The sequence below is a fragment of the Caretta caretta genome, chromosome 9 (genome assembly GCF_965140235.1).
Source record: "Caretta caretta isolate rCarCar2 chromosome 9, rCarCar1.hap1, whole genome shotgun sequence".
NCBI classification, from domain to species: Eukaryota; Metazoa; Chordata; order Testudines; family Cheloniidae; genus Caretta; species Caretta caretta.
Genome location: NC_134214.1, coordinates 50,897,616 through 50,915,502, shown reverse-complemented (window position 1 = coordinate 50,915,502; position 17,887 = coordinate 50,897,616). Strand labels below are relative to the sequence as shown.

The window sequence follows — 17,887 nt, the reverse complement described above, 5'->3', positions numbered from 1 at the left end:
CACTGAAGTCAATGAAGAGCCTCATGCCAACTTGGGTGGGTGTGGGATCAAGCCGCAGAGCTCGGGGAATGGCCCAGATCTCAGCAGCGTGGTGGTGGTGTGCCCACAAGTCTTGTGGTCCCATTCCATCCTGCTTCTCTGCCTGCAGGTGGGAGGGACCCAGCCTGGACAATGCAGAGAAGGAGCAGGTGAGAGAGGGCTCCTGGATAGCAATGGGAGTGGTGGAGAAATGGAGCCAGGCAGGGGGGAGAAGGAGTAAAAGGGTCTGCAAGAGGAGAGCAATAGGCGGGAGGGAGGAGAGACCACGGTAGGGTTGCTAACCCTCCCGATTTGGCCGGGAGTTTCCTGGAATCAGGCTCAATCTCCTGGAGACTACTGAAGCCAATCCAGGAGATTTTAGGCTGCAAAAATTCCAGTGGCTCAGAGGGACTAAGGCAGGCTCCCTACCTGCCCTGGCTCTGCACCACTCCCAGAAGCAGCGACATGTCTGGCAGCAGCTCCTAGGAGGAGGCGCAGCAAGGGGGGGGTCTCTGCGTGCTGCCCCTGTCCTAAGCATCAACTCCGCAGCTCCCATTGGCCGGGAATGGGGAACTGCAGCCAATAGGAGCTGCAGGGGTGGTGCTTGCAGGCAGGGACAGCATGCAGAGCCGCCTGGCCACCTGTGAGCACAGGAGCCGTTGCCAGACATGCCGCCACTTCCGAGGTAAGCACTGCCCAGCCGGAGCCTGCACCCTGAACCCCTACCGCACCACAACCCTCTGCCTCACTCCCCTCCCACACCCAAACTCCCTCCCAAAGCCCACACCCCGAACCTCCTGACGCACCCCAATCCTCTGCCCCAGCCCTGAGCCCCCTCCCGCACCCAAACTCCATCCCAGAGCCCTCACCCCAAACCCTCTCCCGCATATCAGCCCCCTGCCCCAGGCTCAGCTTGGAGCCCCCTCCCATACTCTGAACCCCTCAGCCCCACCCCCTAGCCCAGAGCCTGCACCCCATCCCCCTGCTCCAGCCTGGTGAAAGCAAGTGAGGGTGGGAGAGAGCGAGCGATGGAGGCAGGGGGGCTGGAGTGAGCGGGGGAAAGGGGCCTCGGAGAAGGGGTGGGGAAGGCGTGGGGCCTTGGGAAAGGGGCGGGGCTAGGGTGTTTGGGTTTGTGCGATTAGACAGTTGGCAACCCTAGACCAGGGAGAAGCGCAGTGGTGGAGCAGGGCATGCTGTTAAGTTTGTTGTGTAAGGACTGTACATGCAGCAGCAGGCACCATGAGACCAGATCCCAGGAAAGTTAGATGACTTCCTTCATTCAAAATCTATTACCTGCCTGACTCTCGCCTTCGTTCAGCATTGAGGGAGAGCAGCCGGGCCATTGCTGTGTCCTGGGGGAAGGAACGGCATCTCATTGGTGGCGAGGACATAGCCCCAGAAACTGGCTTTTATCCAACACTGTTGGCATTCCCTTGTTAAAACACCAATGGTCCGTGCTTATGCTAGTCCTGGGTAATCAAGGCTTGGGAAAAACAGCTCGTCCACACCTGAGCCATCCCATCTCAGGCTTTGCTGTGCCAGCCACGTGCCGAGTGCAGCTGGAAATATGCATTCTGTGGCAATGTGAGCCTGCGTGTAACGTCTTTGATTTCCTCTCCCAGTTTCTCCAGGGCAGCGACCCAGAGGCGTGCGTCCGGTGGCAGCTGGTGGACAAGAGAATTCCACTGTACGCAAACCACAAGGAACTGCTGCAGAAGGTGACTGCTCTTTTGGGGGCCTATTACTGATGTTACAGCCGCCACCTGGGATGGATTTTTCCGAAGCTGGGAGAAGTGTCATGGAGATCTGCCTGCCTGCTCCCCTTGTCTCCTGTTGCTCTAGACTGGGGCTTTGGGTGTGTACCTTGGCTTAACCCTCCAGGATCAGTGGGACTGTGGGTAACATGCCATGCTGCATGACTCTCCTTCTCACTCTCTTGTATCATTACTTGCGAGTGAATGCAGCACTCTCGTGAGACACAGATGGCAGCAGCTTGTGCCAGGCCGTCGTCCTTGCAGGAGTTGCCCCACACAGCTCTGCCAATGCACTACAAATTTAGCTGGCAACTTCCCCTGTTGTTGTGGTCTTGGATTTCTCCTGGGCGGAGCCTGACGCTTTGGCTAAGTTAGCAGTGGGTTTGGGATGTGCACATGTGGGACCTGGAAAGAGACTTAACTCATGGGCCAGTTTTCCCACCCATATCTCTAGAGGTGAAAGGCTCCTGATGTGTGGTGCCACCTAGTACCGGGCCAGGACATCTGCGTTCAGTTCCTAGCTCTGCCACAGACTCCCTGGGGGAGCTTGGGCCCGTCACTTGGGGAGGGACTCACAAAAGTTCTAAGTCCCATGGGCAGAGGAGTCCCGCTCTTGTGTATCAGCACCTCCCCTTGGCTGGCTTAGGCAGTCCCACCTAGCATGCTGGCTTTGTGGGCACATTCTCAGGTGCAAGTCTCTCCCCATGCATTTTATAGGGACCCTAGGCACTGAACGCAGCTTTATGGATCCCAGTGTGAGCCTGTGATTTGGTAGGCTCCGCAACGCCCAACGTCACATCGCCTAAGTCCCTTTGTAACTCTGGGCCCGAGTTTCTTTAGGCCTCAGTTCCCTATCTGTACCATGGCTCCTCTGGCTCACCTGTGGAGATTGTAGGCTCTGCACAGCAGGGGCTGTCTCTCCCTGTGTTATGTACAGCGCCTGGCACAATGAGTGCCTCGTCCTTGCTGGGGCCCCCAGTCCCTACTGTCATGGTGTAATCTAACACTAATGGGGACGGGCAGCAGATCCCATGGCCTGCCTTCACTCTGCTGCTGACGCACCTGGGCTACCGTACATCCTCTTTCTAAGGGACATTGCTCCATCCACCACACTCGCCCCACTCCTAGGGGCACCTGAGCGTGGATTTAGGCCAGCACCTCACTCCTAGGCCAGTCCATATGGGGTCTTCCCACTGCCCCCTCCCTTTCATTCCAGGTACCCTCTGTTTTTTTCTTGATGCCTACTCTGAACCTTGGCTGCTCCTGTGTATGTCAGCCATGGTCATGCTCTCCTGGGGCTTGGAGAACAGCAGGGATCTTTGTCTAGGCTGGCACTGGTACTGCTTCACGGAATACAAAGCAGGTGTCTCCCTTCCCCCCCATCAGCCAGTTGCTATGTCTCACTCATAGCCCTGAGCTCAGACATCCTGGAAGGCACGTGCTTGGAAGACACTCCGGAGCCCAGGGTTTCACAGAGCTCATGTCACTTCTCTACCTCTGTCAGAGGCACCGTCCTGGATGTCAGACTTCTCCCTTGCACCTGATCACACTCACATCACTCATCTTGGACCCGGAAGATGCTGAACGTTGTGGCTCCTCTACAGACTTATTTGTAAAGTGCTTTGGGATCTCTTGGCGTGGAAGTGTCTCTATTGTGTGTAAAAAGAAAAGGAGGACTTGTGGCACCTTAGAGACTAACCAATTTATTTGAGCATAAGCTTTCGTGAGCTACAGCTCACTTCATCGGATGTATTCAGTGGAAAATACAGTGAGGAGATTTATAGACACACAGTGGTTCTGTTGTGTGGTGTGTGGTTGCTGGTGAGTATTCGCTTCAGGTTGGGGGGCTGTCTGTAGGCAAGGACTGGCCATGTCTCCCAAGATTTGAGAGAGCGATGGGTCGTCCTTCAGGATAGGTTGTAGATCCTTGATGATGCGTTGGAGAGGTTTTAGTTGGGGGCTGAAGGTGACGGCTAGTGGCGTTCTGTTATTTTCTTTGTTGGGCCTGTCCTGTAGTAGGTGACTTCTGGGAACTCTTCTGGCTCTGTCAATCTGTTTCTTCACTTCAGCAGGTGGGTATTGTAGTTGTAAGAATGCTTGATAGAGATCTTGTAGATCATTGTGGAATTCCTCAAGGGCTTCTTTTCCATGGGTCTAGATGATGAAGATGTCATAAATATAGCGCATATAGACATCTTCATCATCTGGACCCATGGAAAAGAAGCCCTTGAGGAATTCCACCATGATTTCAACAATTTCCATCCCACCATCAACCTCAGCCTGGGCCAGTTCACATAAGAGATCCACTTCCTGGACACTACGGTGCTAATAAGTGATGGTCACATAAACACCACCCTATACCGGAAACCTACTGACCGCTATTCCTACCTACATGCCTCCAGCTTTCACCCAGACCACACCACACGATCCATTGTCTACAGCCAAGCTCTACAATACAACCGCATTTGCTCCAGCCCCTCAGACAGAGACAAACGCCTACAAATCAGATGTCAAGATTTATAACATTCATAAACCAGTCGGAGAACACTTCAATCTCTCTGGTCACTCGATTTCTGACCTAAAAGTGGCAATTCTTCAACAAAAAGACTTCAAAAACAGACTCCAACGAGAGACTGCTGAATTGGAATTAATTTGCAAATTGGATACAGTTAACTTAGGCTTGAATAGAGACTGGGAGTGGTTGAGTCATTACACAAAGTAAAACTATTTCCCCTTGTTTATTTCCACCGCCCCCCCGCACTGTTCCTCAGATGTTCTTGTTAACTGCTGGAAATGGCTCACCTTGATTATCACTACAAAAGGTTTTCTCCCTCCCCCCTCTGCTGGTAATAGCTCAACTTAAGTGATCACTCTCCTTACAGTGTGCATGATAAACACCCATTTTTTCATGTTCTGTGTGTCTATAAATCTCCTCACTGTATTTTCCACTGAATGCATCCAATGAAGTGAGCTGTAGCTCACGAAAGCTTATGCTCAAATAAATTGGTTAGTCTCTAAGGTGCCACAAGTACTCCTTTTCTTTTTGCGAATACAGACTAACACGGCTGCTACTCTGAAACCTGTCTATTGTCTGTGCGAGCTACTCGGTCTTGTTGTCATCTCACTGGTTTTGACACAAAATGTTGACTCCCAAGTGGGGTTATGGGGCAGCACGTTATAAAGGAATTAACCCCAATCTAGGTTGAGCATCTACTGCTATTATTTATTTCTTGCTCTGTTCCTTAGGTTGGGGTCCCTGGCACCCCTGTTAAAGCCCAGCATCCTCATATTTGGCCCTGAACATGCTGGGAACTGCATTGTATCTGAGCTTATTCCTTGAACCAGCTCTAGTCGCCTTCCTTAGATGCTAGCATGCCAGCAGCCAGGGCAGAAAGCATCCATCAGTCAGGGCCTAAATTGTGCCCCCAGCCGTTGACATCCCCCCGCAGGGCCGGAGCAGTCAAACGTGGCTGGCGAGTGGTTCTAGAGGACAGGGGGGGGTTGACTCGGGAAAGCCAGGGTATGGAGACAAGGTGGGTGAGGGTGCATATTTGGGTTTGAATTTGAAATAGCTGCCATTAAAGTGTCTGCGTCGTAAATAGGCACACGTATGGACCAGGCATTTTGAGGGCAGTAGCACCATGGGAGATAGCCTGCAGTCCCATTATTCTTCCTTTGGATTCCTGTGCAGCCCCCAAACATCCACTTCGAGATTTCCATTCCTTATGAAGTCGCTGGACACTGATCTTTGATTTCCCACCCTGCCACAATTCATCGCTAGAAATGAATGATGGGGTCACATCCTTTCGCCAGCCAGTCACATGTAACTCCCAGGCTAGCCGACCAGGATCTCCAGATCAAAACTAGTTCAAAACAGGCTGAGAAAGCGTTTGCATATAAACCTGCTTAGCAAGAATATCTGTCAAGCCCTCTCAGCCCATTAGCTAGCAGTGGATCAGGAAGAGGTCCGGAGTGTAGCACTTTGGCCTCGGTTCACAAAGGGATTTAGGCATCTAAGTTGCATGTGGGGCTGAATCCGTTAGGTGCGCCCTGAGCATGCTTACTGGATCGGGCTCCATATGTGAGCTCACACAAAACAGCTGAGGGAGGAGGACGGGGAGGAGGAGCTCCCTCCTATGTTTTAGTCCAGTGATTTGGGGACTCATCTGGGAGACCGCCATACGTGTCCACCCTCCACCCAATGAAAAAAAGGGATGTGAACAGGGATCTAGTGGAGTGCTCTAACCACTGGACTATTCTGCAGTGGCCTTCTTCCCTCAGTCTCTCCAGTTGAAGCTGTTGAATTGTGGATAAATAATTAGTGTCACTGGAGCAGGAGGACTGGCGCCTGGGAGTCCCAGCTCCTGGATAAGTGCTCTAACCAGCAGGCTGTACAGTCATTCTCATGCTCTCTTTCCTTACATCTCCGCCGTAGGACAGCTTTAACCAGAGAGGCTGAGGGAACCCCACAGCCCAGCACCTGTGAGGTGACAGATCGCTGTTCAGAACCCTCCTCCTCCTCTGGCATAGGGGAAACATGACACAAGGGCCCTCCCCATCCCCGATGAGTGCTGTAACAATCAGTGGCCCAGCGCCTAAGGCCCTTTGTGCAGCTAGACCTTGATGACCGTAGCTGGTCTTGATGGGATTTTTTGCTGTCATTTAGTCAGTCTTTGCTCAATCAAACTATTCCTTCCACAACGATATACAGAGCAGTGTATGCAGAACAACAGCATCTCGCCTGCAATGATGCACCAAAGTAGGCTTCAGCGTTTGCATAAGGGGACAGAATGATGTTTTATTTAATGCTTCTCTTAACTCAATAAATCTAACAATTAAGATCAATTGCATATGATGTCCTTTTAGTAAATGGGCACTACTGAACTTAACTCCCTCTCTGCATGGAGCTACTGTGTGTAATTCGCCACTCAAAATGTTGGAATTCATTGATTTAGACAGCCACACCGAATAAAAATACAACGTGAGAGTGCTGGATTCTAATGGGATTGGAGATGAAGGGCTGCAGCTTCCAAAATAAACAGCTTTGCTTCGCTTCCGCGTCTGCATGGCAGTGACTAGGCTAGCATTAATGGCATTACTTGCATTAGGGCCAGTCACATTGTCTCTGTATAGTTGTTATGCTAGGAGCTGATTTTCCACTATAAGCCTAATTTAGTCATAAACAGAAGTTCCCCAATACCCAAACAATTTGTGTACAAATTCCTAGGCCATAGCTTACTCCAGTACAGAGATGGTTGGGCAAGTTTGCAGCAGATCTGAGTCCTTATTTAGACAAGATTAGCGTTGCCAGACTGCTGCATTTCCCATTTTTAGTATTTAGCTTGCTACCTTTCTGGAATGGCTTTCCCTACAAATGCCATTTGATCTTATTTCTTCCCTTCTGCCTGGAGCGGGGCCTTTCCACATCGGGCTGGGATTTCATGGCATTTGAGGAGATACCAGCCCACTTAACAAGGACATAGAGAATTAATTCAGTAAGTGTCCTCTCATGCCATTGATACATTTGTGATAAATACCTGTGTCCGGGGGGGAAATTAGTCCTTAGTAGCCACCAGGCCACTGAGAGCTCAAGGGATGGCTTTACCCATGCAATATGCTTTAGGCCAGATCCTCAGCTGGTAGAAATTGGCATAGCCAGTGGTCATTTCTGCCAGTTCAGGATCTGGCCCGTTATCTGCCATGTGTACAGAGGGGACTGATTCTGCTTGCACATACACAGGTTTTGCACAGGTGTAATTCCATGGCTCTCCATGGAGCTACTCCTGATTTACATCATTATAAATGAGAGGGAACTCACCCCCAGCCTCCCTGGCATGAATTCATGCTTTGAAACATAGGCCTTGCTCCTCTGCTGTCCCGTCTCCTTCTCTGTGTCTGGGCTGACGGCCTGCAGGCCATGTGGGGAGGTACACTGTCTGTACAGCATTCCCCCTAGAAGTGGTGCCACCATCCTCTGCTTGACCTTTGGACTCCTCTGCCTGCATGTGGGGTGTTGACTGGGAAATAATGTCCAGCTTAGGCTAAAAAGACAGAAATGTGGGTCTGAGCCTATAGCAGAGGTGTCCCAGAGCCAGCCCAGCTGAGGCATTTGAATGGATCCCAAGAATCTCAGCTTTTGTGTGAAACAAACAAGTCCGTTTCTAGCCCTGGCACTTGTAAAGAAAAACATCTGAATATGGATTGAGTATAAACCACTGCAGTGCTGTCTGCCTGAGTCTGCAGAGAGCCTAAAACAACAGCTCTGAGCTGTGAACTGTCCAACCTGCTAGTCATCTAATTGGAGTGAGATCCCTACAGCCCAGTGATGACATTTCCCCTGTCATTAACTACTTCATCACTGTATCTGAGGGGGTGTTGCTGGAGGGGAGGAACAGCAGATGGAGGAAGAGAGAGGAACAGACAGGGAAGGGAGAGAGAACAGAGGCAGAAATAGTGCTGTAAACCTTACGAGCATATCTCCCCCTGAATGTGATGTGAAGGTACTGAACAACTAAGGGATAATAACTAGATGTTTAGTTGCTACGTAACTGCCACATTCCACCCTTGATCTTTGGGGGTTCTGCAGGTTGAGGGGAGTGTTTAGTCCTAAATTAATAACTGGAATTAGCCCTCTGGCCATCCCAGGGCTAGCGCATTCCTATGTCGAAGCTGTTAACGTTCCCAAGAGTGTCAACAGCTCCCAGTGAAGTAACTGTATTCTCTGTATCTGCCCATAACCCAGCCACCCTGCCAGCCTGAAGCTCCTGAGACAGGGCCATGGCATTGGGACTGGGGCAGGTAGGATCACAGATGCTAAGCCTGTACTGTCCCCACAGGGAAGCTGAATGGCTGGGGGTGTCCTTGAAGGCACATGGGTTTGTGGGGGGTGGGTGCAGTCACACGGCTCGCTGGGCACATCAGCAATGCAGTTATTAATCCCCCGAACGTGCCCTGCAGAGATCGTACAATGCCATGGGGACAGCAGTTGGCCAGTCCCTGCGCTGGTCCCAAACACTTGCCAAGATTTCAGTGCCAGGAGCCTCCGAGCAGTTGTGACGGGGACCAGCGCAGCCCCGATGGGTTTGACTCTCCACATCCCCTCAGAGGGAGTCGATGGTGCAGCTTTAAACTGATGAGCATGACGGGTCCTATGCGAAAGCCATGGAGCTGCTGGCAGGACGGGGCCCCTGCTTGCAGGGGACAATTTGGCTGTGCATCCCTGAGACCTGGCCTCCTCCACTGCATGCTCTTCTGGCAGGGCTCGTGCTGGGGGGGCTGAGTTTGCCCCAAGTGAGCGTGGCCTCAGCAGGGAGAGCGCAAGGGCTTTGGCATGTGCTGGGTTAATGAGGCAGTGCCGTGCAATGGCCAGCTGGGAGCCTGTCAGTACCAGGGCAGAGCCCATCCGCTTCGCCATGGCTCCTGAGTAGCTGGGTGACAGCTCCAGGGCCGGCCCCAGTGTGACCACAACCCTTCCTGGGCCATGCTTCCCTTGGCGAAGGCTGCTCCGCTGGCACAGGTGCAACGTGGCCAGCCTGGGCAGGAAGAGGCAGGGCAGAGGCAGCGTGGATCACCCTGCTGTCGACAGAATGGTTTCCCTCGTGCAATCTGCTGGACTATTTGGGGCAAAGATGTCACCCTGGCCCCTGCTCCCTGAGTGGCTGCTAGTGGGTCAGGGCTGATAGGAGGCCCAGAAAACAATGTGATTATCCAGTAGGGAAGCACCTTGAGGCTCCACCCAAGATCAGAGCCCCTGAGAGACAGCCCCTGCCCCACAGAGCCTGGAACTGGTCGCTCAGGAGCAGGGGAATGGGGAGACACCCTGTATGCAGCCACAGGACAGGAGCAGTCACAGCATAGGTTTCCCCAGGGAAGCACTCTAGGCAAGCTGAGGGCTCAATCTGCAGGGCACATTAGAGGGGGCGCCCAGGGTCAGATGCAAGCAGTGCCAATGTCCTGTGGAGGAGAGAGCTAACCTCGCTCAGCCAGCATGGCACTTGGGGAGCTCTCCCTTTGTGGGGGACAAGGAGAGGTAGGGAAGGGTGTTCCACCCAAAGAGAGTCCATGACTCACCCCCGCAGGTGACGGTGGAGCTGAGACTAGACCCCAGATCTCCTGAGTGCCAGCCAGGGCCAGCCCGCCCCAACCCTGCCCCAACTCTCACCGTACACCCTTCTGTGAGGCTGCTGGATTCATTTCAGTGCCAGACTCGCCCTCTCACCCCTCAGGGACAGAACCCAAAGCAACCAGCCACTGAGACTCCAGCAGGAAGGGCTGGCCCATCCCTGGGACAAGGGGAGCCACAGCCAATGCCAGTGGCAGGTAAGATCCAGTCTCTTGGGAGCAGTTTAAAACCCTCCTGTCAATAAGAGAAGACACTGCACTGAAGACAGAAATTTGGAGGGAATTTGAAAGCACTCGTGAGAGAGCTACTACTCTACCTCTTCTCATCTATTGCCTGGTAATCATGCCCAGAACCTACTGCGATGTACACACCTGCCAGCATGACACAGGGACGTGTGGGGAAGAGATTGAGGTTGTTTATGTGGTTGAGTTATTACTAGGCTGTCCCTTTAAAAAATCCAAGGATGCGCAGCGAGGATGTCAGTGACAGGCAGATGCTGTCCAATTACAGCCCATCTGCATGGTGTGTGGCTTGTGTGTATGCCGAGGCAAAGGAAAGCACCACAGAGATGGAGACATGAGGACTGAACAGACAGCAACAAGTGGTGGACGGGGTTTAAACTCTGCTAGCCCTGCTGGATCTCACCCAGACTCAGGCATACCGGGCTGGAGGGACAGCACTGGCTACATGCTTGGCAGCTGAAGGAGGAGAATGACAAAACCTGAACGGCAGCCAAATGGTTTTACCTCAACTCAGGTAAGGTGCCTTTTCATTGCGGATTTAGCAAACGAGAAGTGCCATTAGCAGGTCAGGTTCCTAGTGATCTCCCACCCTACAGCAGGAAGCAGCAGGATTGTATTCAGGGAGAGGAGAGCGGGCTCTTAGGAAATATGTCCTTTCGCTAGTTATTAGCTACAAAGTACCCCTGCCCAGCCTAGGTGACTGAGCATATTGTAGATGGGTCCGATTGGAAGCTGTACCACACTGGCATTCGCTGTAACGAAAGAACCCTCTTGCCAAACCTTGCCAGGCAGCCGAGGAAGATGCAGACAGGCTGGTAGTAAAATTGTGCTTCCCAGTGAAATGAAGCTGGGCGTACTCATTGTTCTCTGTCGCCTGGCATGGACACGACCCCTCTGGATAATCAAACTTTCAGCTCAGTGCCTAGCTTCAGCTTTTGAAAGCCAGTTTAATATGGATTTATCAGGCTAAATTCTGCACCGATCTTACACCTGTGCAACCCCATTCATAGATATGGCTTCTGGATTGAATTGAAGGAGTTGGCTTTGACCTATAAAGCTGGAAAAGACCTTGATTCAGCATAATGCTTTAACTTCAAGCATGTGCTTAATCCATCCCTATTAGGAGAGTATTTAAGCACATGCTTAAGTACTTGGCTGAACTGGGGCCTAAATGCTTTGGGACCTTCTGAGTGGAGACCCTGCCTCTCTTGCCATGCCGGGATGGCCAGATCTGGGTTCAACAGAGGAATTCCATGAGGGTCTTACAGTGCTGGAACAAGCTCCTCCGCAGGTCTGCACACGCTGCATTATGTGTGGGGGCTGCTGCAGAAAGTGTGGGGTTAGATCTGGCTGGCCAGGGCAGGCTGGAGAGTGGCTGGGGTTGAGCTCTGCTAGATCTGGGGGGAAGCTGTTGTTTGTTCTTGTCATTTGTGGCAGGGGTGCCCATAGCCTGGGGCAGGTAACCCTTCTAATTACTGTATTAATCCAACTCACTTAAAGCCCCTGCGCTGAGGCAGGACCACGTAAACTTAGACCAGCCCTGGCGGGTGTTTGTCCAACCTGTTCTTAGCAACCTCCAGTGATGGGGATTCCACAGCCTTTGTTTGGAAGCCTGTTCCGGAGTTAACTCCCCTGAGAGTTAGACAACATTTCCTAATCTCTAACCGAAACCTCCCTTGCTGCAGTTAAACCCAGTACTTCCTGTTCGACCCTCAATGAACACGGAGAACCATTGATCACAGTCATAGGTGGCACATGAGTCTTCTCTTTCGGGCGGCTCACACACATGTGCCAGAAGCTCCCTAGAAGTTGGGGGGGGGGCCACCTGCACCTGGACCGTGGCCCTGCCACCGAGGCCCCGTGCCCAGTCATTCTCTCCCCCGAGGCCCTGCCCTCGCACTGGCTCTTACCGCCCCCTACTGCGAGGCTCTGCCCGCCCGCTGCTCACTCCTCTCTGCCTCTTCCCCCGAGACCCCCCTCCGGCCCCTTGCTCCTCTCTGATTCTTCCCCCGAGACTCCCCTCACCAGCTGCTTGCTCCTCTCCACCCCTTTCACAGAAGGGCGGGCCACCAAGGGGGCTATGGGGCCATGCCCCCATCACTTTTTTCTGCCTTAGGTGAGCAGAGGGTGGGGGGTCCTCAGGGAAGGAGGAGGAGCAGGGACAGGAAGGGGGCGGGGCCTCAGGGGAAAAGGCCAAGCGGAGTTGGTAAGAGGCAGAGTGAGAGCCGGGAATCGGGGGAAAAGATGGAGCAGAGCGTGGGCGGTGCTCCCCAATTCTATGGGGCTTTGCTTCTGGTGCCCAAAGGCGGCAGCGGGCCGGTGCGCCGCTGGAGGGATGACCCGTGCCACGTCTGCCACATTTCTCCCCCCTGCATCACTGGCCTTTTTGGGGGAGGCTCAGCCTCCCCTGGCCTCTTATACCTGACACCCATGATCACTGTCCTCTCTGTAACAGCCCTTCACAGATTTGAAGATGGTTCTCAGGTCCCCCCACCAGTCTCCTTTTCTCAAGACTAACCCTGCCCTGTTTTTTTGTCTTTCCACACAGGGCAGGTTTTCTAAACCATTTATCATTTTTGTTGCTCTCCTCAGGACTCTCTCCAGTTTGTCCTCATCTTTCCTAATATTAGGCTTTATTTTGTTTTCAAATTAGTGTACCTCCCACTCCCAAGCTCCCATACTGATGAAATCACCATTTGTTTGGAGAACAGGCATGTAAATGTGCATGTGTGTGTGTGTGTTAATTTCAGTGTTGCCATCTCTCTCCATTCTATGTGATATTTAGTGTTTTTTCTTAAAGCTCCAGCTCCTGGAGTCATGTTATCCCATCATAATCTCGGTGTTCTTTTGTTTTAAAATAACTTCCTAATTGTCTTGGTTGCAAAGAAAAGCTTGAAATAGTGACCTCTAAAGGTTTACACACTAGAGGACAAATAAAACAACCCTGCTTTATTTGTTACAATCTCATAATTTGTAAGCCAATCTTACAAATTTGGATGGTCTGGTTCAGGTGTTTTTTTAACACTTGAGGTTGGCAAGACTGTCCCAGCAACAGATTATAAGAACCTTGTGCAATATCAACTCTGTGTTGGGGCTCTGCCCATCCCATTCACTACTCAACGGCAACACCCTTGCACCTGTGCCCCTGGTCCCCAGGGCTGGGAAGTCTCCACAGCTGTGCATGGAGTGGGGAATTACTTCCCTGTGCCAGGGTGTATCCGTGTCACACCACGGCCCTCAATAACTGACCCTTTCATTTAAAAATCTGAAAAATGCAGAGAAATAACTTTCATCTGAATGGAGCCTATCTGAGATGATGGTAGATGACCTTGTTAGGGATGGGGCACAGGTTTAGCAGATTAACCCAGCGCTTGCTTTGCTAATGTAGATCAGACACCGAGAGATCTAAGTGTTTCATAGTGTCAAGAAAAATAATGTCAATTTCCCCTCCCTCTTTTTGCTGTCAGAAACAAAAGAGCGCACTTTGAAAGACAAGAAAAGAGAGTATGTGAATGCCTCCAGCTAGTCCCTTTGCACACCTGGAGAGGTTAGCTGGCAAAGACTAACATTTCCCAAGCAGCCATGCAGAAGTGTGCCCCGTTGAGACGATGATCAGAATGTTCCTGGCACACCCGGCATCCTCACTGGCACAGCTGTCCTCTGCACGCGTCTTCTTCTGCCTCCTCCTGTGCATCCCTCCTGTGTGGACCTCCTGCCCCCAGCCCTGCCAGTGCACAGATCACTCGGGAGCCATGGCTGTGCTGTGCAGCTCAAAGCATTTGGACGCAATCCCAAAGGACATTCCCCAAGATGCTGTGTTTGTGAAGCTCGATGCAAATAAAATCACCCAGATCCCCAACAACGCGTTCAAACACCTGAACCACTTGGAAGAGCTGGACCTCTCCAGAAATGCCATTGAGAAGATAGACATGGCAGCTTTCAGAGGGGTGGCAGATGGGCTGCGGACGCTGGATCTTTCCAATAACCTTATTCAGAGTATTCCCAAGGAAGCCTTGGTCAAATTGAATGCTAAGATCCGCTTGTCCAATAACCCGTGGCACTGCGAGTGCGCTTTGCAGGAGGTGCTCTGGGAAGTGAAGCTAGATCCCGAGTCGGTGAACGAGATCACCTGCCAAACCTCTGTGCGGGAAGAATATGTCGGGAAGCCTTTGATCCAGGTCCTGGACTCTGGCGTCAATTTCTGTAACATCCATCAAAAGACCACGGATGTTGCTATGTTCATCACCATGTTCGGCTGGTTCACCATGGTCATCACCTACGTGGTGTATTATGTTCGACACAACCAGGAAGATGCTAGGAAGCACCTGGAGTACCTTAAATCACTGCCTAGCACCCAGGTCCCTAAAGAGACCATCAGCACGGTCCTGTAATGCCAAGCACAGAGCACTGTGTCAAGAAATGCCTCGGGGGAAGCAATCTGCTTCTGACCTGCTTGCACAAGGTTTTCTAGGAGGGTTTTATGTGACACTTGATAGAAACATGAAAATGTATTTTGTTATTAACCGAACTGTGGCCACAAGCTTGTAAGGGAACAGCAGTGCCCCTGTTTACGTCACATCCCTTGCCATGGCGGGTTACTCATTACTAACTAAGACACCACAGGATACGTCCTGGCCTCTACAGAAGGTTAGAGAGCAGAACCCCATAGTCCTGCCTGCCTCTGTCACTCCAGAGCGTGGTATTCCGGACAGCAGAATGTGCAGCCAGATATCAACGGTCTCCAGCATCTGGAGGGAGTGCGGGGATCCTAAGTTGTACCGCTAAGCAGTCAGGATCTGCTCAGCACCATCAGCATGAGACCAACACACAGGGCCTGTGCCTGCAACTGACACAGCCGTGTGACCCTGGAGCCTAAGAAACCAATAACTGCCCCAAGCTGCATTTCCCCGGCCCCACCCCAAGTTCCCTGCTAGAGGGAGCCCTCCGCACTGATAGAGGGGTCAGCCACCATTACAGCACCGGCCCCTCCTCGCCCCACATGGGCGAGAACAGCTTTGGGGGCAGGCCAGGGATCTGCCTGCTCATGCTATGTACTGGTTGGGCTCTGCACACGAGCATGCTGGCAGCTCTGTGTGGAAGGCCCTGCTCTGGGTCCCTGCGCGGGGAGCATCCACAGCCAGGTAGCTAGATGGGCACACAAGCCAAACCAGCGCGTGTTGGTACCTTCAGCCGGGGAGAACGCCCCAGAAGTGGGAGATTAGTGGGTCACCGTCAGCTTCTGTCATGCCAGAGAGACTCACGCTCAGCCCTGGGGCCTCCTACCTGGGTCACCGTTCAATGGGGTCGACTCACCCTCTCCTGCCCCCTTCTGGGTCCTGGGCAACGTTCCCTGATGAGAGGAGAAAAATGAGCTGTTTGCCCAGGCCCTCCCCAGTACCGCCCACTCCAGTCATGTGTCAGACCCCACCAATCATGAGATCGGCCCCCAAATCAGGAGGGTTTTGGTTTAAAGAGTGCAAGGTTGGGTTTGGGCTAGTTTTGGATTTTTGAAAAAAAAAATTGTGACAGTCAGTGCTGCCAGCTCTTCCCCGTGTGTGTGTGATAGTTGCCATGCTGCCAGCTCTCCCCAGCAGACAGAGTCGGGGACTCTGCCCCCTGCAGAGGCTCTCACTGCTGCTCCGTGGGGCAGCACTTCCAGCTTCTCCCCAAACCCCAACATTCTAACTCATTAATTCTGAGTCCTGCCCCCCCCGCCCACATCTGCCCCCCCTGCCCCCAGGCAATAATTAATTATACGACCTCAGCCCCCACATCAGTGCTGATCCCCCATTGGCCCTTTCCCCAGCCCTGCATCTGCTCCTCCTGCAGGGTGTGTGTGTGTGTGTGTGTGTGTGTGTGTGTGCAGGGAGAGGCAGCCCCTTCCCTACCACAAGACTCCTCCGGCTCCTAAGGGGATGGGGGCAGAGCCCTGCCTGCCTCCTGCAGCAGCTCTCAGCACTGCGCCCCACCTCCTGCCCCGGGGCTGCTGCAGCCAGGGGATGCTACCAGGAATGGGGCCAGACTCCATGCAGCGGCACAGCAACACCGGCAGGCCCTGGGAATCTGCTGAGTCTGAGGGCGGGGCCTGTAAAGGAGAAAGCCCCGCCCCAACGGGCAATGGGAGGAGCTCCATGACAGGAGCCTTGTGAGAGTCCTTCTCCTAGAGCCCCCTCTTGGGGCACTGGTCATGGGAGGGGATGAGCCAGCACTGCTGGGCGATTAGCTAGGTACTGGCTGGGCGGGTTAGCTAGTTACTGACTGTCTGTCTGCGGGGATAGCAAGTTACTGACCAGCTCTCTGTCTGGGCAGTTTAGCTAGTTACTGCCTGCCTGTCTTGGGGGGAGGGTAGCTAGTTACTGTCTGTCTGTCGGGGTGGGTTAGCTAGTTACTGTCTGTCTGTCTGGGGGTGGGGGGTTGGCTAATTTCTGTCTGTCTGGGAGTGTTAGCTAGTTTCTGTCTGGGTGGGTTAGCTAGTTTCTGTCTGTCTGTCTGTTGGGGGGGGCAGTTAGCTAGTTAATGTCTATCTGGGAGTGTTAGCTAGTTACTGTCTGTCTGTCTGGGGGATGGGGGTTAGCTAGTTTCTGTCTGTCTGGGAGTGTAAGCTAGTTTCTGTCTGTCTGGGTGGGTTAGCTAGTTTCTGTCTGTCTGTCTGGGAGTGTTAGCTAGTTACTGTCTGTCTGTCTGTCTGGGGGTGGTGGTTAGCTAGTTAATGTCTTTCTGGGAGTGTTAGCTAGTTTCTGTCTCTCTGGGTGGGTTAGCTAGTTTCTGTCTGTCTGGGAGTGTTAGCTAGTTACTGTCTGTCTGTCTGTCTGTCTGTCTGGGGGTGGTGGTTAGCTAGTTAATGTCTTTCTGGGCGTGTTAGCTAGTTTCTGTCCATCTGTCTAGGGGGTTAGCTAGTTACTGTCTGTCTTGGGGTGGGGGGTTAGCTAGTTACTGTCTGTACAGGCTTTCTGGATGTAAAGTACCATAGGGGACCTGTATCGTTGTTGTTTGGTTTCACTCTGGGTGTGCATGTTCCTGTTTCCACACGTGCAGTTTTCTTCTGTCCCCAGCAGTGCTGTGTGTGGGGAGCCAGTGCAGGAGGCCGGCTCATACCCTCCCATGGACACTGTCCCTGAAGAGGTCTGAGAGAAGGACTCTCCCCATGGGCACTGTGGATAATGAGAGATGGTTGGGCTACAAAGGGAGTAGCCGGCCCTCACGCCTGCCTACAGCTTTACTAGCTTCTCAGTTATGTCCCCAGTGAAGTAATGATGGAAGGAACTAACAATGGGCGTGCGTGCTGCAGAAATAGGGCGTGACCCTGATCCTCTTCCATTGCCTTTGCTGAGGGAAAGGTGGCTGTTCTGACGGTGTTCATGCTCCACTACAGCGGCGGATGGCTTTGGTTAGCGAGCGGACCAGGCGGAAAAGGGGCTGTTCTCCCACTTTCCCACCCAAGTGCCTCCTCTGCTCTGCATACGGCACCTCAGGTTGGCACCAAAATGCTGCTGCTTTTCTAACCTTCCCTTTCTCAATAAAGTCACACAGAATTGCCAAGCTGCTCGGGTCTTGTCGTGTTACGTCCTGTGTAGGAATGAGGATGGGCCATGTGGGACCTGGAAGGGACAGGGGCACAGTGGCCAAGAGCAGAGTAAAAGCAAAAAAGCCTGAAGTTTGCTGTGCAGTGTCTTTTAAAGTGTGCCAGACACTGGGCTGTAGTTGGCTCAATGTAGCAGAGGCAAAAGAGTGCAATTTCTTCAGTCTAAGAC

The 17,887-nt window shown here is 52.6% G+C and overlaps 2 protein-coding genes across 6 annotated transcripts in view; both read left to right on the top strand.

Annotated features, from left to right (window-relative positions):
* The window catches only part of TRPM2 (transient receptor potential cation channel subfamily M member 2), a 59,673-nt gene extending 53,056 nt beyond the window's left edge, over nt 1-6,617 (top strand). For all 5 annotated transcript variants that reach the window (XM_075132290.1, XM_075132289.1, XM_048864699.2 and 2 more), the window contains one exon: nt 1,641-6,617. In XM_075132290.1, the coding sequence (XP_074988391.1) occupies nt 1,641-1,766 (126 nt within the window). In that variant the 3' untranslated portion in view covers nt 1,767-6,617. The remainder of the gene's footprint in view (nt 1-1,640) is intronic.
* Nucleotides 6,618-10,411: 3,794 nt separating this feature from the next.
* Nucleotides 10,412-17,675, top strand: LRRC3 (leucine rich repeat containing 3). The gene is made up of 2 exons (XM_048865072.2): nt 10,412-10,650; nt 13,604-17,675. The coding sequence occupies exon 2, from the start codon at nt 13,745-13,747 to the stop codon at nt 14,525-14,527; it is 783 nt and encodes a 260-aa protein (XP_048721029.1). The 5' UTR covers nt 10,412-10,650; nt 13,604-13,744; the 3' UTR covers nt 14,528-17,675.
* Nucleotides 17,676-17,887: the final 212 nt, after the last annotated feature.